The following is a 23816-nucleotide window of genomic DNA, read 5'->3' as shown; positions in this document are numbered from 1 at the left end:
AGAGTCACAGGGGTCTGCTGGAGCCAATCCCAGCCAACAGAGGGCGCAAGGCAGGAAACAAACCCCGGGCAGGGTGCCTGCCCACCGCAGGGCACGCATACACATACTAGGGTCAATTTAGGATCGCCAATGCACCTTCCCTGCATGTCTTTGGACTGTGGGTGGAAAATGGACTTCCCGGAGGAAAGCCACGCAGACACGGAGAGAGCATGCAAACTCCACGCAGCCACCGTGCCGTCCTGTTGAACAATATCCTAAATGTAATTAGAGGAACACATTATGAAGATGCCAGTGCCGTAAAAAGAATACAATGAAATGGACAAAACCCCCTGAAAAATGCAAATCATTTTACATTTTTTATCAAATATTGCCTGCAAAACGCACCATTGATGTATGATGGCCACCAGATGCCCGAGTAGTTACTTCCTTAAGTTTCCACGCTGACCATTTTCTGAATATTCTTATTAGTTTCATTATTCGTAATTAAAATTACCTTGCTTAAACGATACTACTTTCGTGATTGGTACGGCTGCCACCTAACAGAACCAAAACAAGACATGTTGAAAGTTTCAATCAGTGGCAACAGCATATGTCTGGGCGGCGTAAGGGGGTAACAATGGGTAACAGTGGGTAACAGTGGGTACCCCCCGCCCCCGCTCTTAGATAGATAGATACTTTATTAATCCCAAGAGGAAATTCACAAACCTCTCTGAGGTTCGATTGCGTAGAGATACCCACAGTGTAGCCTATCAATTTGTTAACACCGTGATGAATGACGAAGCGTAAAGAATAACCTGTTTAAAGAACAAGCGCCAGACGGCCAATAAAAAAGTTGCATTAAAATTTGACAGAATAAACGATTACGCGTTTGTATTTGAAACACAATGCAGCTTAAGGGGACCCCTCGACTAAATTTCTACACCCCAAATTTGCTCCAGCCGACCCTATGTTCCTTTACTGATCTTACGTTTAGTCCAACTGGACGTCACCTGCGTGTGAAGAGAGATTTTTATTACAGTCGCATCAAAATCATCTGGATCGCACAGCACGAGATCTAATTCTCACTCTGCTGCACTGTTTTGTCAGCGTAATCCCCTCAATTTGCTTTTTTTTTTTTCTTTTTGTCTGGGTTGAATTTCAAAAAACGTCTCACTTAATTTGAGAACTAAATGGCCGGAAGCAAGCGCGGATGCTGCAGTCTCGCCGGCCCCTCCTCTTCAGCCCAGCGTGCTGCGGGAAGCCGGTAACACCGCCTCCTGCCTACTGGTGATAAGCAGTCCATGAGCTCCTCAGCTCGGCGCGTTATCTCAAAATGGCGAACTGTAACCTATGCATGTTCATTTTAACCGTGCTCGCATTACCCTTTTTGTCTGACTCTTCGAGTCCCTTTAGGCTTAATATTCCAAAGGTGCTACTGCCTTTAGCCCGGAGCACGAAGATCAACTTCACGCTGGAAGCCACCGAGGGCTGCTACAGGTGGTGAGTAGCAGCTTACTTCTAAATATTATTTGAAGTGTCACTCTTGGGCGGCCGGCTGCGATTTGCGACTCCGACAGGAAGCACGTGGGTCTAGACTTGCAGCTGCCGCTATTTCTTGAATCTCAGTGCAAACAAGCAGACAGAGGTATTGGCTCCTTTCCGTTATTCGTTCCATGTTCGACCGTTTCCCTCTTATTCAGCCCATTTTCTTCACATTCACATGGGGCGCTATATTGTCGTGGAAGCTCGAGTGACTTCCTGTCACCAATGACTTTTACAGAAGCCCACCCGTCTTTCTGAGAATTGAGCGGCATTTCTTCGTGGCGGTTCTTTGTAAATTCATTCAAAGGAGTGGTGAGCTGCAGGAGGAGCAGCAGCCTAAAGTGCACCGCACTGACCACTTACAGAGCAGACATGGCCTTAATTGAACCCCTGGTTCTCATGTAGCACTATGCATGGTTTCTTCGAAAAGCGAGACAAGGAACCTGCTTTATTCGAAATCGGGTGTTGGGATCGGCTTCCAGTGTAGAACTTAACAACTTCAAGGTACTCCTTGACAGGTCATCAATTAGACAACCCCCGCTGGACAACTGCAGACGTACACATAAGGGCAGAGAGCGATGAAACGGACTGAAAAACATGGGGTCAAGTGTTGGCAAGATTAGGACACTACAAGGCACCATGGCAGACTGATGTGGCATGTAGAAAAACAAGTCAACAAATATACTATATACCAGGGGTCATCAAATAGATATTTATCTTGAGCCAAATTCTCACAGGTAAAATAATCTTTAGGCCAGTTAGACCAAGAATCCCCTCTAGACACCCCCCATTGCTTAAAAAAAGCACTTTCACAGGCACACTGTCAGTAACTCTAACAGTATGATTTACTCGCACATTTAAGTGGATTCAGGCCTCTCAAATTTATGTACCTGCAAGGCTCAAACATATGTGCTGAATTCATTATCATTTCAAACAAGCAATCTCAATCATTTAAATTTACATTTTTTTTCCCTCATGAAAATCTAGTGGTTATTAACAATCATGTAACATTTACTGATTGGCTAGGACTTAATATTTGAATTTCTGAAGGGGAGGGGGGGGTTGGGCATTGCGATGCCTAAGTGAACCTTTACTTTCACTTTCAGTCTCAATAAATAGTGCAGTAGCAGCAGATGCTAGCTACTGAATTTATCATTAAAGCAGTCAGATCCTTTGTTTGATTAGTCGATATTTCATTGTGATCTTAATAACTTCCAGTCAAGCAAAGCTGAACACGATCATGTCCCACATTCATCATTCCTAACAGTATTGGAACCCACCGTCGTCTAGTAAGGACTAGCACACCGGCATAAATGATGGTTGAAGGCCTTTGGGCAGACCTCTTATTAGCTCTTTTCTGGCAGGAATCCAGACAAACTCTTGCCTTTGTAGAAGCCCGATGTAACCTTCTCGGGAGAAGAGGTGGAAAAAATACAAAAAAATCTTCTCAAATACAAGTATTACTATGTAGTCATACATTTAGGTAATGGTATCTGATATGGAAACTACTTAAGAGTGCAATTTAGTTACTTCAGAAAAAATAAACTCGTAAATATCCCAAGATATTCATGAGGTGCATTGTAAAGTATAAACAGATTACATGTAGTGATAAATTGTATTGTCAAAAGTCGTATATAAATAAATATAACTAGCCAACCCGTGGCGTACCATACGCCGCATAATCAGGACAGTTTTTTAATAATTTTTAAGCACAGGGAGAAAATTAACATTTGAAAAATCTGTAATGTAACAAATCGGCAAGAAAAGCAACATTGTAACAATGCATGGAACGAACCAACACACAATCGTCCGTGCGGCGCTCAGGTGCGGAGGGTGGAACGGGAGGAGAGGAGAAGGACGTCCACTCGCTCCCTCCATCATGCTAGTCTGCTGATTTCTCGTCCAGTATGCACTGCCTGCTCATGTGCCCACCTCCAACTCGTCACTCGAGTCGTTGTCTGTCGTCTTTGTACAGTCCAGATGCAGCTGTGACTCATGTAGACTTTTCATTGCTTTGTCCAGAGGGGACTGGGCGGTCTCTTGGTCTGGAATCCCTACAGATTTTATTTTTTTTTCCTCCAGCCGTCTGGAGTTTTTTTTTTTGTTTTTTCTGTCCACCCTGGCCATCGGACCTTACTTATTCTATGTTAATTAATGTTGACTTATTTTTATTTTTTATTGTGTCTTCTATTTTTCTATTCTTCATTTTGTAAAGCACTTTGAGCTACATTTTTTTGTATGAAAATGTGCTATATAAATAAATGTTGTTGTTGTTGTGTGGTTTTGGCTGCCTTTCTATATATAATCCACCAAGACACCTGACCACGGTAGCAGCAAGGTGGGAAAGGGGGTGTGTACAAAGTGCAGGAGCATATAAAAAGACGCATGTTTGTTGCCGATGCGAATTGCTGTATGTAGCGTGTAAAACAGTTTGCTGTGGTGCACACGGTCGTGCGTTGTAACCGAAAACTCATTTTTTAAAGACTGCTCACTTCATTGTGTTTTAACCTCAGTTGTTAAGGAATGTTTTAAGGATCCCATGGGATACCCCTCGCAAACAGTTTTACACGCTGCATATGGCGATTCACCTCCGCGAGAAACATGCCTCTATGAACAGTCGGCGTGGGTTGGAGCTGCATGTGACTTCTATGACAGACAAATATAAATGATGCCGGTTTTTCTGTGTCGTTGCATCCAAGTTGGTGGGCGTGGCTCTGTGAGTTGTCGTCGTATCCAGTGGTTTTAGAGTCGGTGGGCGTGGCTCCTTACTGCGTGTGCTATAGGTGTCTCACTTGTCGGTGGCTTAGTGAATCCACGCCTCTTCCGGCTTGCTTTCCATGGTTGTCTTGCCTTAGTGAATTATATATATAGATAGTGTATATATGTGTGCGAACTGCACATTATATGGAAATTAAATTTTAAACAAGTTAAGGCAGTACATGACCATCTTGTAGTTATTATTGTATACCTCTAGGAAAAGGGGCCCATCATCAATTGCATCATTGTACTCCACTCCACTGGAATGAGATTTAAATTTATAGAAGCAGACCATGTATTTTTATTGCTAGCGATGATAGTGATAAGTAAAATACGAATTCAGTAAGGCCGCTATTTTCTTTGTTTAGATTTTATTTTTTTAAGTTTTCATGTATTGTGTATAAATTCAATACATAACCTTGCATGCAACAATCAAATGTTCTATTAAATGTCAAAAATTGACTTATTTAATGATAAAATTCTAAACCTTCAACAATTTATGACAGAGGAATCTAGTGTTCTCAGTTTGTTTGAAGTTTGCTCCTGGATTTCAACATATGAAAATATTTTTAAACCAAAGTTCAAATAAACACCACAGCAGCCATAGTGCTTCCAAACTGTTGTTGTTATTGTGTACTTCTAGGAACCCGGGAACCTTCATCAGCAGCAAAGTACGTTTATACTCTCCATTTTAGGAACAAGACTTTAATTTGTGAAAACAAGTCAACATTTTTTATTACTACACGTGCACTGTACTAATTACAATTTGAAATCAGTAAGGCTGCTATATTGTTTAGATTTTTTTTTTTTAAAGGTTATTGACCCCACTCATGTCAACTTATTATACCGATAGTGCAGATCACTGAAATAACATTTTTATTTCAAATACTAAAAAATGCAAAGAATGACAACATACCAATAAATGCATGGTAACTAGTCAGAATTATTTTTAAATATCAACTGACAATGCGGTTTTTAGTTTTCATCATAAACTATAATTTATGACAGCGTAGACTCCAGTAGAAAAAAACACTTGCAGTTTTACAAATAAAGTAAATTAGCAGACAAAATGTTTTTGAATCCTGTTCGCATTAGGAAAGTACAACCTGCATAAATAAGCCAATTGTTAAAACCTCCAAACTAAGGTTAATATGTCTGAATAGTAAAGTAGAACATTGATTTAACAAGCTGTTGTTGTGCTGCTTACCTGAAATTATAAAGAGGTCATAACCACGACCCCCCATTTTTGCATGTAGATTTATTTTAATTGGCTACAGTGAACTCTCTATTTTGAACATAGCCAATCAATTGCACTTCGTAACGACTCACCTTGAAAATATAATGAATAGGATCATTAATAAGTAAATATCCTTTTTAAAGAGTAAAATATTTAGATTTAGAAATGCTTTAAAAAGTCGCATTTCTTACAAAGGCTACTCAAGTATAGTAAAAAGCCAATATAATTAACTACTTTTCACCACTGCTAGGTGGAATTGCTGTGTTTTATTTTTTTTTAGTTCTACTAGTAAAGATGTAAATTTAATAAACCACTAATGGAGGATCAAAGACTTCCCTTTTTTACATACTATGATGGGAAGACTAAGAGAAAAGGTAACTGGAAGTAAGGGTAACAAAAGGTTAAGGCAAGGCATAGCAAACCCATTAAGAAGAAACAGATGCATATGGTGTTGTGCAAAAGGAAAGAGCGCCCACAAAAGAGAGAGCGAGAGAGAAATGCTGATCTTTGAATGGAGGAAAGGAGATCACAAAACCTCAAGGCCTACAGATTTAACACACAGTGCCAGACAAGACAAGCTGGGTTTAAGTTGCTCTTTTTAGAGATCAGGGAGTGAGTGGGCCATAACTAAACTACTGTAACTAAATGCTGAGGTATGTGGTAGAGGAACGTCTAGGCTGGTGTCCTTGTTGCAAAAGTAGGATGGCCTCTGGCTGTGCATGTGATTCTTGGGCTTTGCCAGAAGTACTTTATGGTAGTTGAAGTTTTATGTGTTGACTGAAAAGCAGGTATCTTTTTTTTTTTGACCCACTCCTCCCATAATTTCCTCTTGCTCCTGACAATATTCCATTCTATTTCCACCTGATCTTAGCCTCTTTCTGTCATTCCTGCAAAAGGTTCCATTCAGCTCCTACTTCATCCATCCATTATCCAACCTGTTATATCCTAACTACAGGGTAATGGGGGTCTGCTGGAGCCAATCCCAGCCAACAAAGGGCATAAGGCAGGAAAAAAACCCTGGGCAGGGTGCCAGCCCACCACAGGGCACACAGACAAACACCCCCACACTAGGGACAATTTAGAATCACCAGTGCACCTAACTTGCATGTCTTTGGACTGTGGGAAGAAACCGGAGCATCCAGAGGATACCCACGCAGACATGGAGAGAACATGCAAACTCCATGCAGAGAGGACCCGGGAAGCGAACCCAGGTCTCCTAACTGCGAGGCAGAAGCGCTACCCACTGCGCCACAATGCCGCCCCAGCTCCCACTTTTTCCTTTAAAAGCCACTTGAAATGGACACATCGCCTAAATGAATTGTTAAAACAACACAGCCTACAAGGGAGGGAAAAAAATTGCACAGATGCAAGTAATTCTTTTAGACTTTTTCTTTCAGCTTCTCTTGTTAGGGGTCGCCATAGCGGATCATCTTCTTCCATATCTTTCTGTCCTCTGCATCTTGTTCTGTTACACCCATCACCTGCATGTCCTCTCTCACCACATCCATAAAGCCTTAGACCTTCCTTTTTTCCTCTTGCCTGGTAGTTCTACCTTTAACATCCTTTTCCCAATATACCCAGCATCTCTCCTCTGCACATGTCCAAACCAATGAAATCTCGCTTCTCTGACTTTGTCTCCCAACCGTCCAACTTGAGCTGACCCTCTAATGTACTCATTTCTAATCCTGTTCATCCTCGTCATGCCCAATGCAAATCTTAGCATCTTTAACTCTGCCACCTCCAGCTCTGTCTCCTGCTTTCTCCTCAGTGCCACCGTCTCAAACCCATATAACATAGCTGGAGTCACTACCGTCCTGTAGACCTTCCCTTTCACTCTTGCTGATACCCGTCTGTCACAAATTACTCCTGACACTCTACTCCACCCATTCCACCCTGCCTGCACTCTTTTTCACCTCTCTTCCACAATCCCCATTGCTCTGTATTGTTGATCCCAAGTATTTAAACTCATCTGCCTTCACCAACTCTACTCCTTACATCCTCACCATTCCACTGACCTCCCTCTCATTTACACACGTATTCTGTCTTGTTCCTACTGACCTTCATTCCTCTTCTGTCTAGTGCATATTTCTACCTCTCCAGGGTCTCCTCAACCCATTACCTGCTCTCGCTACAGATCACAATGTCATCAGAAAACATCATAGTCCATGGGGAGTCCTGTCTAATCTCGTCTGTCAACCTGTCCATCACCATTGCAAATAAGAAAGGGCTCGGAGCCGATCCCTGATGTAATCCCAGCTCCAGCTTGAATGCATCCGTCGCTCCTACTGCAGACCTCACCACTGTCACACTTCCCTCGTACATATCCTGTACAACTCTTACGTACTTCTCTGCCATTCCCAACTTCCTCATACAATACCACAGCTCCTCTCGAGGCACCCTGTCATATGCTTTCTCCAGGTCCACAAAGACGCAATGCAACTCCTTTTGGCCTTCTCTAAACTTCTCTATCAACATCCTCAGAGCAAACATTGCATCTGTGGTGCTCTTTCTTGGCATGAAACCATACTGCTGCTCACTAATCATCACCTCACTTTTTAACCTAGCTTCCACTACTCTTTCCCATAATTTCATGCTGTGGCTCATCAATTTTATTCCCCTGTAGTTACTGCAGTCCTGCACATCCCCCTCTTTATTCTTAAATATCGGCACCGGTACATTTCTTCTCCACTCCTCGGGCATCCTCTCATTTTCCAAGATTCCATTAAACAATGTGGTTAAAAACGCCACTGCCATCTCTCCTAAACACCTCCATGCTTCCATAGGTATGTCATCTGGACCAACGGCCTTTCCATTTTTTTATCCTCTTCATAGCTGTCCTTCCTCCTTGCTAATCCGTTGCACTTCCTGATTCACTATCTCCATATCATTCAACCTCTTCTTTCTCTCTCGTTCTCTTCATTCATCAGCCTCTCAAAGTACTCTTTCCATCTGCTCAACACACTCTCCTCGCTTGTGAGTACATTTCCATCTTTATCCTTTATTACCCTAACCTGCTGAACATCTTTCCCAGCTCGGTCCCTCTGTCTAACCAATTGGTACAGGTCCTTTTCTCCCTCCTTAGTGTCCAACCTGTCATACAACTCATCATATGCCTTTTCTTTAGCCTTCACAACCTCTCTCTTCACCTTGCGCCTTATCACCTTGTACTCTTGTCATCCTCTTCCTCTGTTTACTCTCCTGTATTTCCTCATTCCACCACCAGGTTTCCTTTTCCTCCTTCCTCTGTCCAGATGTCACACCAGGCACTCTTCTTGCTGTCACCTTTACTACATCTGCTGTAGTTTCCCAGCTGTCTGGTAATTCTTCACTGCCACCCAGTGACTGTCTCACCTCCTCCCTAAACTCAACCTTGCAGTCTTCCTTTTTCAATTTCCACCATTTGGTCCTTGGCTCTGCCCTCACTCTCTTTCTCTTCTTGATCTCCAACGTCATCCTACAGACCACCATCCTATGCTGCTTAACTACACTTTCCCCTGCCACCACTTTGCAGTCTTCAATCTCCTTCAGATCAACTCTTCTGTAGCACTTTGAGCTACATTTTTTGCATGAAAATGTTCTATATAAATAAATGTTGTTGTTGTTCTGCATAGGATGTAATCTACCTGTGTGCATCTTCCTCAACTCTTGTACGTAACCCTATGTTCCTCCCTCTTCTTAAAATATGTATTCACCACAGTCATGTCCATCCTTTTTGGCAAAATCCACTATCCTCTGACCTTCTTCATTCCTCTCCTTGACACCAAACCTACCCATCACCTCCTCGTCTCCACTGTTCCCTTCACCAACATGCCCATTGAAATCCGCTCCAATCACCACTTTCTGTTCCTTGGGTACACTGTTCATCACTTCATCCAACTCACTCCAAAAATCTTTCTCACCCGTTGCACACCGAACTTGTGATGCATATGCACTAACAACATTCATCGTCACACTCCAATTTCCAGCTTCATAAGTATAAGTATAGGTATGCAGATGTGGGGATTTGGTGCCGCTAAAATGACGCTAGTGTATGTGTGTGCTTGTATTCACCTTGCGATGAGCTGAGGCCTCGCCAAGGGACTGTTTCTCAGTCGTGCCCAATGCTTGCTGGAATGGACACATCCCTGGATTAATGGATTTAATCAATAAACATCCTTTTCAGAGATATTGTGATAAGGTGTCATCAAAATTTAATAGGTTTTCTAGGCAATTCACAACACAGAGAACATGAACATGTTCTCACCGTGATAATATCTCGCACTGCCACCTGGTGGATTCCTCCAGATTTACGTAAAGTATGCGTGCAAGTATGAACACTACAACGCTTGCGTGGCAGGAGCGTCCGCTGCAGCATGCGTCGCGTCGCGTGAAGTATAACTCCGGCCTTACAATGCAACAATTAGTTCAGTTACTTTATTTTTTAAGGACACTTGTTGGGTTTTGGCTTATATAGTATAAAGAGACAGATGGTGACTAAAAAACTGCTTAGCTTCTTGGTTTGGGGCTTTAAAATAATTGTTTACCATGATTAGGCAATTTATGAGTTTTTTTGGGGGTGTCTGTGTTTCATGTATTCATGTATAGTGAAAAGTTTGCCTGACTTCACTTTTCTTTTTGGTCATGTCACTCCTTATACACAGAAAATCCCATTTTTATCGTGGGCTGTGTTTCCGAGTGTTGCATTTGTTTGAAGGCTGCATTTTACATTTGTGCGTTTTAAACAGCAAGACATTAACATCATAAGCAAGAAAGTATAGATTGTAGCATGTAGAACTTTTAATATACATTTGCATATACAGTGGAACCTCGGTTTGCGAGCATAATTCGTTCCGGAAACGTGCTCGCAATCCAAAACATTCGTATATCAAAGCGAATTTCCCCATAAGAAATAATGGAAATTCAGGTGATTCGTTCCACAACCCAAAACTATTCATATAAAAAGGATTAATACAAAATATAAAGTAAAATACATAATACAAATTAACCTGCAATTTACCTTTAAAAAGAATCATGGCTGGTGTGAGTTTCTAAACTCATGTGGAATTCCACCCAACGGGACGACACGCTGAAGAGTGTCCGAAAGCAATCGCAGTCTCCCAGCGCTGTAGCAGTTCGCCGTATAAGCGCATCCAAAAAGATCAAGGAACATTATAAAGATCCCGCTGCAATAAATAACAGCGCTGTTGCTGTTTCAAACTGAATAAACTGGTGATTATTCAGCTGGTGTTAAAGTACTGAGACTCAGCTTCGTGTTTTGGGGAGCAAGATGAGGACTCGCACTTCACAGCACACACACACAGTCACAATACCGTAGTAAACAGAGAGAGGCACTGGGCGAGCGAGATAAGAAGAGAGAGAGAAGCGCTGGGCGAGCAAGAATAGGAGAGAGAGAGAAAAAGACGCACTGGGCGAGCGAGCGAGATAAGGAGAGAGAGAAAAAGACGTGATGAGGGAGCGAGCGAGCAAGATAAGGAGAGAGAGAGATAAAGACGCACTGGGCGAGCGAGCGAGATAAGGAGAGAGAGAGAGAGAACCACCATCAGCTCAGTTGTGATCACATGACGCTCAGCAGACAAAGTGTATCCATACTACTCGTATTGCAAGACATCGCTCGTTTATCAAGTCAAAATTTATTAAAAATTTTTGCTCGTCTTGCAAAACACTCGTAAACCGAGGTACCACTGTATTCAAATTTTTTAATATGCATATTCAAACCTTATGTTTTGAGTGATTAATTAAAAAAAGTACCACTGTGCCTTTATATATCTTGAGCATTTGGAAGTTGTACTTAACAAAATGATTCACCTTGCTTCACCCTTCCTGCAGGAAACAAACCGATTCATTGATGGGTGGGTGATCCTGTGTCTGACACCATTACTCTCTCTTCCATGTTGATTTTATTTCCCCAACATCCTAAGTTCTAGAATTGCATTTTTTTTGCCATTTTTAGTCTGTTTCAAATTGTTGCCACTTATGAAAGCTCTCTTAAAACTGTGCAATTCTTCAGAATGCTATTTTCAGCCAGCATCATAGCACCATTTTAATTTGTACCTCTTCAGGCCTGAGCCAGCTAATCTTGGTTGTTAAAATCCAAGTGATAGTTGGGCGCCCTCCTTGATTTTTACTAACCTAGATAAGTAGCCTGAATGTAAAAGAGATCCCTGTATAGAGAGGTGCCACTGCACCAAGCAAAGCGTACGTGCAGACTAGGCTGTGCGATATTGACAAAAAATTTATATCTCTATTTTTTGGGACTTTGATGATAGTGATGATTATACAATATTTTGCATCCCTTAACACTAGAATTACCAGAGCCTACGAAAAAACTCGTAAATCTGTCCCACCATCGCTTCTTAAAATCGTTCACAGCTCTCCACCATCGTCTTTTGTCATCTAAATGTGCTGATAAAAATCGGGCTGCAAGCAGCCGGCTATTCCATCCCCCCACCGACTTAGAACGTGCACAAACTTCTCCCAGCTCATGCCTTGATTGATTTTCTGGGAGTGAAGGGGAGTTTTAGAGTGGAAATAATAGATGGTTGTTTGGAACACACGCATTTCATGTCTGTTCCGTTTCTACAGTAATCTGTGTAAACACATTGTTAAAACAAACATTTTTTATATTCTACTAGTAGATGACAAAATGTAGACATAAACTATATAATGTATGAAGCCTGAAGTATTAAAGAAATAATTTCACAAAAGCTACAAATCTAACACAACAATTGCGCTTTTATTCAAAAATATAACTGCGCTTCGCAGCGGAGAAGTAGTGTGTTAAAGAAGCAATGAAAAAGAAAAGGAAACATTTTGAAAATAACGTAACATGATTGTCAATGTAATTGTTTTGTCACTGTTGTGAGTGAAGAGTGTTGTTGTCATATATATATATTTACACACACACACATAAACATATATATATACATATACACATATATAAACATATATACATATACATACATATCTACATATATACACACACAGCTATTTCGTATCAGTGCAATACGCTGCTTGTTAAAACGGATAACTCCGCTCTTATGTGCAAGTCTGCGTGGATATTATGAACTATCGTATTTGTTCAAGTTCTATTTAAATTTTAAATAGAAGGAATTTTTATTTAGTCGACAGAAATATCTTTGGTAGGAATGGTAAAAACTGAATAAATCAACTCAAACCTTAAGCAACTTATAATATTTTGCTCTCCATAAAAATATATCCTGTCTAAATTATACAAGTTAGAAATAAAGTAAACATTAAAAGAACAACCATTCAAATTTCTTTACTCTTATGTAATTTTATATAAAAAATAAACCTAGATTTTAAATATCCCAAAAGATTTTGCTCTCCATAAAAATATATCCTGTCAAAATTATACAAATTCAAATATGAACATGCTGCATAACAAAACCTGGAAATATAAATAAAATGTGTTCCTTTCAGCAATAACAAATCAAATCATTCAGTTGTCTTTGCTCATATGTCATTTTAGAGCTGGACGCCTGGCATCTTTTTTTGGCAACAAATTCGTTTATGTTTGGTGTGAGGTTCTGTGTTGTGGAGATTCTCAGGATGGATTGCAGGTGCTCATCAGTGAGGCGACTCCTGTGTGCTGTTTTGTTAGTCTTTATCACTGAGAAGAGCTTCTCACACAGATATGTGCTACCAAACATGCACGAGGTTCAAGCCGCATGTAGACGGACTTTTTTTGTTCTTCAAAGTCACCAAAGCGCCGTGCAAACTCAGTGCGCTCAGTTTATCAGCAAAGTGCGTATTTGGGAACACCGTAGTGACGACTTGGTTCAAAAATTACTTGGCAACAGGGAAAGTAGGGCAAGTTGCACTGGTGCATTTGTGTCTCCCATAAAAGTAGCTTCACTTGAAATCACTTCACAGCTGAAGCGCTGCATTATGGGATCTGTAGTTTATTGTGGTACCAGCGCTTCATATACCCGGGCCATTAATAACAATAATACAGTATATAAAATGATCTTGCGGGCCGGATATAAATACACGCCGGGTCGGATGTGGCCCGTGGCCCTTGAGTTTGACACATATGGACTAAACAGAACTTGAAAAGATATATTTTTTGAAATGTGATCGCGCAATTCAGATAGAGTTGACGCGCACTACAGCCTGCATCCTCCCCTCGCTCTTACTTTTTACCGTTCATCTAATGAATACACTGAGTATGGCTTTACCAAAACAATCATTGATGGCGAATAAAGTATCCATTATTCGAATATGTAGATCGGGATATATATATATATATATATATATATATATATATATATATATATATATATATATATATATATATATATATATATATATATATATATATATATATATATATATATATATATATATATATATATATATATATATATATATATATATATATATATATATATATATATATATATATATATATATATATATATATATACCAGCGTATCGAGAGAAGTAGTGTGTTAAAAAAGCTAGAAAAAGAAAAGGGAACATTTTAAAAATAACGTAACATGACTGTCAATATACAGTATTTGTTTGTGAGTGTTACTGAGTGTTGCTGTCATCAAGGATTTGATTATCATTATTTCTTTCAATCAGGCTCGTATTTGTAGGATGTGTTGTGTTCAAGTTACATTCCGTGTTTGTCAATCGTCATAAAGATGACAGGTTTCTTTCATCGATTCGTTTCTTACTGCATCAATAAACAGCTCGTCTTTTTCTTTATCTGAGACCTGACACACTGTATGCACGGGTTTTTTTTACACTGTCTTCCTTTAGCGGGACATTGACTTTTCCACCGTGTGCTTTGTTTCCACAGTAGCTGCATTTATGAATATGCTTATCAGACGCTTCATATTTTTTGCTGCCTTTTCAATTGTGTAATTCGGTTTTGTTCAGCTCTTTAGAACTGTTGCCTTTTATCTGTGCACTCGTCAGTTCACGTGAGCCGCTCGGTGTACATGCATCGAAGGTTCCCAGTTGTGCTGGTGCCATCTCGTGCTATGTCCGTGGCTGTATTTAATGTTACCTTAGTCCTGGCACTTAAAACTTTCTCTCACAGTTTCGCTGAGTTTGTGTCAAACACCACCCTGACCATCTCATCTTCCTCTCCATAAACACAGTCCTTCACCCGTGAATATTTACCCGTGGCCGTTTGCTATTGGATTACCGCTGACGGACGGCCTTATATGGGCAGGCACTAAATTACAAACGCCAGCGGCAGCCTGTCTATGAACTTAAAGTGTAGGTTTACATCGTGCTTTGTTTCCGAAGTAGCAGAACTCATGAATATGGTTGTATATGTCACTCGCTCGCTTCTTATTGTTTCGCTGCCTTCTCAATTATATAATGCATGTTTTCTTCAGCGCTTTTTTGAGGTCTTCTTGGTTTTCTATGTACTGCGTGATTACGTGGGAGGTGTGATGATGTCACACGAAACTCCGCCCCCATGGCATTGAAGCTCATCTCCATTACAGTAAATGGAGAAAAACTGCTTCCAGTTATGACCATTACGCGTAGAATTTCGATATAAAACCTGCCCAACTTTTGTAAGGAAGCTGTAAGGAATGAACCTGCCAAATTTCAGCCTTCCACCCACACGGGAAGTTGGAGAATTAGTGATGAGTCAGTCAGTGAGTGAGTGAGTGAGTGAGTGAGGGCTTTGCCTTTTATTAGTATAGATAAACAAAAAGCCGCCTTAACATGCAACATTGACACCCGTTTATTATGACTGTCTCTGTGGCGCAATAGAATCAGCTGCTGACTGGGAATCAAAAGGTCTCGAGTTCGATCCTGCACCACTCCGTTTTGAGAAGTAAACTGCTCTTAGTCCTACTATTTTAGAATAAAAGCAAACATTTGATTTCAGTCTGTAACAGCCGGTGTAATTTATGATACAAGTTTTTGCAAGTTTCCCAAATTTGGGGAAATGTACTTCTTGTTTTCCACCACAGATGTGGATTTACATCAATGTCTAACTCAGGTATCATCATGTAGCTTTTGTTTTCTTTTTCAATGGCAGTGTGAAGAGATTTGCCCTCTCTGAATTCTGTTTTTTCTTTTTAAATAGCTGCTAAAAGACTTTTGTTTTCTTTTTTGCTCCCTCCCTTATGTTATTGTCTGCTCCAACTTCTGCAGCCATAAGGGTGGATGGAGGCGGGGATCTGTGCAAGTGTTTTAAATATTGAAAGAAAAAAAAAGTGAAATTTGAAATTGAGGACCGCCAACCAAGACCATTTGCAAAATAAAACCTACCTAATAGACATATGCTTTTTACAGGAATAATAATCTGTTTGAACGAATTACGGAAATTTGTTCAAAATGATTAATAATTCATTTGAAACAGATATATTTTTGCACAATTGCACAGGGCAAATTCTCAGATTCCTTTTTCTCAGTTTATTACTTTACTTTTCTTTAACATAAAGGGTAATATTGCAATCGTTTCTTGCTCAGTTGCAAAACAAGCTGAACTTGCTGCACACTTGCTACATTTTTTTTCACTACAGGAATTTTACTGCCAAAAAAAAAGTGTGCTGGCTGTAATACCATAAAAGATGACTACAACTAAATTACCAATTTACCAATCCTCATCGATGTGTGTTTTTTTTTTTTTTTGTGAAAATTGGCAAATTTAGACCTGCAGCCAATCAATTGGCCTCTAATCAGGAGGTTATTGGATGTTTTTCATGTTTGCTGTTGTCCAATGTTGATCACTTTCGGCTCCTATTGTCAGGATGTTCCATGCTTTTGGTACAGATAATTTAAAAACAATCTTGAATGATTTGTTTTCTTTGCAAAGTGCATTGTTTGCTGTTTGCCATTCAGATACTAACATTAACATGAAAGGCCATCAGTGATTTTTGGGGCCACAGGGTATAAAGGTCACTCTTTAGATCAGGGACCTCCAACCTTTTTCCCCTGAGAGCTACTTTTACAAAATGAAAATGGCCAAGAGCTATTCATATTTTCTAACGTTTATTCTCCTAGCTTATTTCAACCCAAACAAACTGAATAAGCTTGTTTTGCATTAGAACATCACAAAAAATATTTAGTTCACCTGCAAGTGCATTTTGTATGTCTGTATGCATTTTCTAGTGTATCTCACACTATTGAATTAAAACATGAATGCTTTTAAAACAAAACAATGCAATTCCAAATACACAGATATTACTTATTCATTTGTTATTTTGTTACATGTCACTTTATTCACATGTCCAGTTGCATGTGTGATGTGTTTTTTAGTTAGTCAGATGACTGGCAATGCATGGACTCAAGAGACTAGGTGTATGGTGGAGTGGAGCCACTTAGGTTCACGCTTAATGAGTCATTTAAATGTTCGTCTGTCAGTCTTGTTCTGAACTTTGATTTCATGACATTCACCTCAGACTCACAGAGGTATGGAGACCAAAACAAAGCAGACATTTTCAGAGCTGCTTGGTGAAGATTCTTCTAGTTCTCTGCCTCTGCTAAGCTCCAGAAATGCTGAGAATGCTGTTGAGACTTTAACTGCTCATTATTTTGAAGGATGTTCTAATATATAATATATAAAATCCAGTGTCTCTCTGTCTGTATTTCTGTCCGCTTTTTCACAAGAGAACTACTTAACAGATTTAAATGTTTGTGTTTTCTATAATTTGCTTGAACATTCCAGTTGATTTTGTGACTTAATCTCTCATTTCGTTATATATCATAATTCACTCCGGAATGGGTCAGGGGGAGGGGCTTTCCTCACTGACTCGCCAGCTTCGGGGCGTGTTCTTTAACTTCGCTTAGCTAGCAAACAAGAGAACAATTGAATTCAACTTTGTTTGATAAAGTGTTACATAGGTCTTGATGAGTTTGAGTCATTGAGAATTCTCTTAAGTGTATGCCACATTGAAAACATAGATTGCAGTTCAGATTGTGGATCAATGTTTTGTGTTAAAAGGATTGTGATAAGATTTTTTGGAAAGATCACCCACCCCTAATTTGACTAATCAAGTTTTCAAATTTATGTAGGATTCATTAACCCTTTGGCGAGCTACTTGAAAAGGGGTTGCGAGCTACCGGTAGCTTGCGAGCGATGTGTTGGAGACCCCTGCTTTAGATTCATGTCTTTACTGTTTTTGCATATTCCTTAAAGAAATTCCAAGTATGTTCATGATTCTGGTTTGTTTAAGACTAAGAATATTTTGACCCTTTTACGAATTTTACTCTTCATTTTGGTTTTGTTGCTAGATTTCCTTTTTGATCTCCTGGTTTTCTGACTTAGGATTCAGCATATACCGCCCATTTATCTCTGGGTCCTTTTCATTCTTTCTGACACAATTTTAAAGAATTGTATTTGGCATTTGATTTGGCTTGGAAACACAACCATGGCTTACCGAGAGATAAGAGGGTTCAGTTTTTGATTTTTTTAATCGATTTGCAGATCTTTCTAAAAAACATGTTTTCAGTTTGTCATTATGGGTCATTGAGTGTAGAGTGATGGGCAAAAATACCAAATGTGTCCATTTAAAATAAAGTCTACAACACAATAAAGTTTGCAAAAAGTGTAGTGGTCTAAATATTTTCTGGGTGGACTGTATTTGGACTAGCTATTGAGCCTATGTTAACGTAAGCATACCATTTAAGCAGCAGTTCATATCAAAATAGTATTAACAGTGGATTGTTTGAAGCAAATGTAAGTTAATCCCCCAAATTAGTTTTATTGTTCCTTATGTTATCAAGGGCTCAAACCTAAAATTTTCTTGTATTAACAGATGAGCAATCAGGCTCATCTTCTCATCCATAATGAGGAAGGCTCTGTTTGACAAGCATTTTCTCTTCATATACAGTGGTGTGAAAAACCATTTGCCCCCTTCCTGATTTCTTATTCTTTTGCATGGTTGTCACACAAAATGCTTCTGATCATCAAACACATTTAACCATTAGTCAAATATAACACAAGTAAACACAAAATGCAGTTTTTAAATGATGGTTTTTATTATTTAGGGAGAAAAAAATCCAAACCTACATGGCCCTGTGTGAAAAAGTAATTGCCCCCTGAACCTAATAACTGGTTGGGCTACCCTTAGCAGCAAGAACTGCAATCAAGCGTTTGCGATAACTTGCAATGAGTCTTTTACAGCACTCTGGAGGAATTTTGGCCCACTCATCTTTGCAGAATTGTTGTAATTCAGCTTTATTTGAGGATTTTCTAGCATGAACCGCCTTTTTAAGGTCATGCCATAGCATCTCAATTGGATTCAGGTCAGGACTTTGACTAGGCCACTCCAAAGTCTTCATTTTGTTTTTCTTCAGCCATTCAGAGGTGGATTTGCTGGTGTGTTTTGGGTCATTGTCCTGTTGCAGCACCCAAGATCGCTTCAGCTTGAGTTGACGAACAGATGGCCGGACATTCTCCTTCAGGATTGTTTGGTAGACAGTAGAATTCATGGTTCCATCTATCACAGCAAGCCTTCCAGGTCCTGAGGCAGCAAAACAACCCCAGACATCACACTACCACCACCATATTTTACTGTTGGTATGATGTTCTTTTTCTGAAATGCTGTGTTCCTTTTACGCAAGATGTAACGGGACATTTGCCTTCCAAAAAGTTCAACTTTTGTCTCATCAGTCCACAAGGTATATTCCCAAAAGTCTTGGCAATCATTGAGATGTTTCTTAGCAAAATTGAGACGAGCCCTAATCTTCTTTTTGCTTAACAGTGGTTTGTGTCTTGGAAATCTGCCATGCAGGCCGTTTTTGCCCAGTCTCTTTCTTATGGTGGCGTCGTGAACACTGACCTTAATTGAGGCAAGTGAGGCCTGCAGTTCTTTAGACGTTGTCCTGGGGTCTTTGTGACCTCTCGGATGAGTCGTCTCTGCGCTCTTGGGGTAATTTTGGTCGGCCGGCCACTCCTGGGAAGGTTCACCACTGTTCCATGTTTTTGCCATTTGTAGATAATGGCTCTCACTGTGGTTCGCTGGAGTCCCAAACCTTTAGAAATGGCTTTATAACTTTTACAAGCTGATAGATCTCAATTACTTCTGTTCTCATTTGTTCCTAAATTTCTTTGGATCTTGGCATGATGTCTAGCTTTTGAGGTGCTTTTGGTCTACTTCTCTGTGTCAGGCAGCTCCTATTTAAGTGATTTCTTGATTGAAACAGGTGTGGCAGTAATCGGGCCTAGGGGTGGCTACGGAAATTGAACTCGGGTGTGATACACCACAGTTAGGTTATTTTTTAACAAGGGGGCAATTACTTTTTCACACAGGGCCATGTAGGTTTGGATTTTTTTTCTCCCTAAATAATAAAAACCATCATGTAAAAACTGCATTTTGTGTTTACTTGTGTTATATTTGACTAATGGTTAAATGTGTTTGATGATCAGAAACATTTTATGTGACAAACATGCAAAAGAATAAGAAATCGGGAAGGGGGCAAATAGTTTTTTACACCACTGTATCTGCAAGGGGCACTGTTATATGCAAACTGTTAGTAGAAAACTCCCAAAACATTGTTCATGATTGTTCATAATTTAGAAATGGGTCCATCTGTGGTTGATGGACAACTTTATATTTTTTGCTCATTAGGGCCAGACATTAGCAGACCTCAAGAAATAACAAAACTGTTTCCACTCATCTGTGTGTACTCAAGATGAAAGAGTACACACTTTAAGTTTTCTGCTACTAAGTTGTGTAACATGCATCTTCCCAAATATGATTTCTGAAGTATAACTTTGGCCTTCTGCAGTGGGCTGGAGCCCTGCCCAAGGATTTGTTCCTGCCTTATGCCCTATGTTGGCTGGGATTGGCTCCAGCAGACCCCTGTGACCCTGTGTTAGGATATAGCGGGTTGGACGATGACTGACTGACTTTGGCCTTTAAAACCTAAATCTTTTAAAAATGCAAATACTTATGTACCCTTCACCAAAAAAGACATGTGAAGTATACCAGTTGATTCAATGCCGAGTTGAAGACTTTAATGCCCTGTTGCATGTAAATCAAATGCTTTAAACCAGGGATTCTCAAACTTTTTCAGACCAGGAACCCCTTAGAAATTGGAAGAAAAAAGTTACAAAAAAAGTTGCAATTAGAAACACATCTTTTTTTATGACAGATCTCTCTATTATTAAAAAAAAAAATCCTGTGGGAGGGAATGACTAGGAGATGATACGTGACATGTTAAGATCACGGAAGACAAATAAAAGACCCACGAGACGAAAGATCCCAGGGATATAGAACATGAGATTCTTGCAAGACACGCCCTACTTACAAGCAATATCGGAGCACAGCCAGCAAAAAAAAAAAATCAGTAGTGTAAAGGGAAGCAGCACACACAGATACAGGTGACTCAGTGCATATAAAGTGTATAAAGGACAATATGTTATAAATGAAACGTCAACAATTAAAAGATCGCATTAGCGCTAACAAAAGGAAATTAATCATCAGGACCAGGTATAATTGACAAAAATAGCAGGACAAAGTGACATCAGAAATAAAAGGCAAAGAGCAGAAAACAAAGTCTTTTTGCATTCACATCATTCAATGCACAAAACATAGATTTACACAATAATGGAACATATGCTATGAGAATCTGTGGTCCTGCAACAGTTAAAGCAACGACAAGTTTAACTTGAAAGAAAACACTTTATGATCACGGAGAAGCGAGCACAACGCGAGCAGCAGAGACATGAAGTGGCAAAAAGGAGAGCGGCTGTACAGGCTTTAAAATGATCAAGGGTCGCGACAACAGCAATCCCCCTTCACAACGCGAGCAGTGTTATATGTCCTGCAAGAAAGAGATTTAACAATGCCTGGGGCAGGAAATAAAGGACAAGTATTGTTTTTACAACGTCACGTGAGACAAGGCAGTGAGCCGTCATTTAAAACCAGTCCACAGACATCTAACCTAGCAGATGCTGGATTGCATTTGGCAGACAAGCATCATGTGCTCCCAGCTCTTAAAACAACATGCGACAAGCAGAACAGGCAGCTCGCAAGCAACAAAAGGACAGTAGGTGATCCGACCGCATATCCTTCGCGTGCATTCAGCACCCCTCTAAAAACAAAACCTTCACAACACGAGCAGCATTATATGTCTGGAGAGAAATAGATGTAACCATGCACGGGCCGGAAATAAGGGACAAGTATTGTTTTTACAAATGTTTTTAAAGTAAAAGTGAAAATAATGCATATGTAACAATTCCCATGAAAATAACAATCTCTTTAAATTGTATATCCGGTAAACCAAACACGGGGTGGCCGAGCGAAGCCACCTAGTTTTATTAAAAAATCCTAGAACTCTTGAAAGTAAAATGCCGTTACAGATTGCTTAGATATGTTGACTCCACCACATGCAGACGCGACTATGCTGCCTGAAAAGTTTGTACATTGTTTAGCATTCTTTGGTTTGTTTAATAATGGACATTATTTTTACATTTTAACCATGTTGATTGTTTTAAAAAAAAAATAAAATATAAGGGAAAATAACCAGACTGTTTGAACACCAATTATATATGATATTTGTGAATTACTTACCAATTTTTACTAATTGTTTTGCTAGCCCCACCTTGAGAAACACTGCTTTAAACCATTGACAGAAACTTTATGAAAGCTGTTTTCCTGCCATCTTTTGCTGTAAACCTGTCTGGTAGGCGATTCTGTTAGTCGTGCCCATTAGACACTTGTCTACATGTCTTGCATACATTCTTATGCAAGTATTTTCAAAGTTGTATAAATCCCTGAATAACTTCAATGCATATGTAAATGTGTATGAATCATTAATGTCCAAATAGATACACTTTGTTCATGCCTTCCTATTACCCACATCTCTGGCTGTTTCAGATTTAAGTTAAAATTTACTGTCATGTGTACAAAGTACAGTGAAAGTCCTCCTTGCATGTCTGAACAATAATTTTCACATCTGTGTTTTTCAAAAACATAACAGAAGACAAGTGTATGTGAACTTTGAACAATAACTGCTTTAGTGCAGTAGTAGGTGACTTGCACATTTTACTCACTAGATAGGAGGATAAGCAGCCACTTGGAGAAGCAGTTTACTCATCAACTGCATGACAATGTATGAAAACAGACTAATTATCCTGTAGTGGCGCTACTGGGTAAAGAAACTTCAACTCCCAGCAGTTCCTGCAGTGGCTTTGATTGGTTGTCTGCTGAGGGTGCAGAGGCTGCTAGGGACAAGGAGGTCGGCGCGAGATTTTAAAGGAGGCCAATTCCACATAGAGGAGGTGAGAGGTCTTTTGTTATTTCATGTCCTGTGTTGCCTGTCTGTTTGCCTTCCTGTTTACTACCAGTGAATTCTTGCTTTGTCCTGGGTTGTCTTCTGTTTTGGGTATATGGACTGTTTGGTGTCTTCCTGCTGTATGAGAACTGTCTGAGGATTTGTTGTTGTCCTGCAAGAAAGGAGCACTCCTGATCCCATTCACTCGTCATCATCTCATCAAGAAATACCAGTAGGACTGATCTTTACATTCACATACAGCCTGCTGATCTTTGGACTATCTACCTCCATTTCATTTCATCAGATACCGTTTTTTTTATGGACTTAACCGTCTATGGTTTTTGTTAGTTGTTTGTTATTGTTGAATTCATGTTTATTGTATTTCGCCGTAAAGGGAACTGGGGTGGGATCGTTTTAGTTTGTGTAGTCATATTTAATTTATTATTGTTTAGTACATTCTTCAATTCCTGTTTTTTTACTGTTTTGATTTTTGTCTCTGTGAGGGAATGTGAGTCGGGCCAAGGCTGGGTGCATTCCTGGTATTTCCACCTGAAAAAGTAAAGAAATCACCGTCCTATCGATGGTCTGAATCTTAGCTGGGTTTTTAGTCTGCTACAAGCCAACTCGTTAAACTCAAATTAAAAAGGAAAACGCGTGCATAGGAAAGAGGAAAATGTAACAATCAGTTGTGGAAAAAGGAAAACTCGTACATCATCTGTAGTGTGGAAGTGGTTTATTTTTTCAAATCAGATGCCACACTAAGGAAAATTAGTTGCAACAAAGTTTGGTAGCACAGCTTGCTACCTGAAACAGGGTAACACCACTATCTAAAAATCATATTACCCAAAGAGTGCTTATAATGTATGACTCTGTTATCAATCTAGACTCCTTAGTTGCCAACCTGCAAGCAGCTGTCTGGCACATTTATTTGTTGGAAATATTAAAATTACTGAAAATGTTTAGGCAAAATATTTTGCTGTACAATAATTCAATCTTTTGTTGCATTTGGAGCTGATATTCAGTTGCCTCCAGAATTTGCAGACCTAAACTAGGAATGCTCAGGCCCCTTAAAGTAGGTTGCTTT

General features: G+C 39.7%; 1 protein-coding gene across 1 annotated transcript in view; it reads left to right on the top strand.

Moving 5' to 3' along the window:
• The first annotated feature begins 1081 nt into the window (after positions 1-1081).
• Positions 1082-23816, top strand: part of nup210 (nucleoporin 210) — a 232127-nt gene continuing 209392 nt past the window's right edge. The window contains exon 1 of the mRNA XM_039770930.1: positions 1082-1479. Within this exon, the coding sequence (XP_039626864.1) occupies positions 1313-1479 (167 nt within the window). The 5' untranslated portion in view covers positions 1082-1312. The remainder of the gene's footprint in view (positions 1480-23816) is intronic.

The sequence above is a fragment of the Polypterus senegalus genome, chromosome 12 (assembly GCF_016835505.1).
Source record: "Polypterus senegalus isolate Bchr_013 chromosome 12, ASM1683550v1, whole genome shotgun sequence".
NCBI classification, from domain to species: Eukaryota; Metazoa; Chordata; class Cladistia; order Polypteriformes; family Polypteridae; genus Polypterus; species Polypterus senegalus.
Note: the sequence above shows the minus strand (reverse complement) of the source record. Positions and strands in the feature narration are given on the sequence as shown.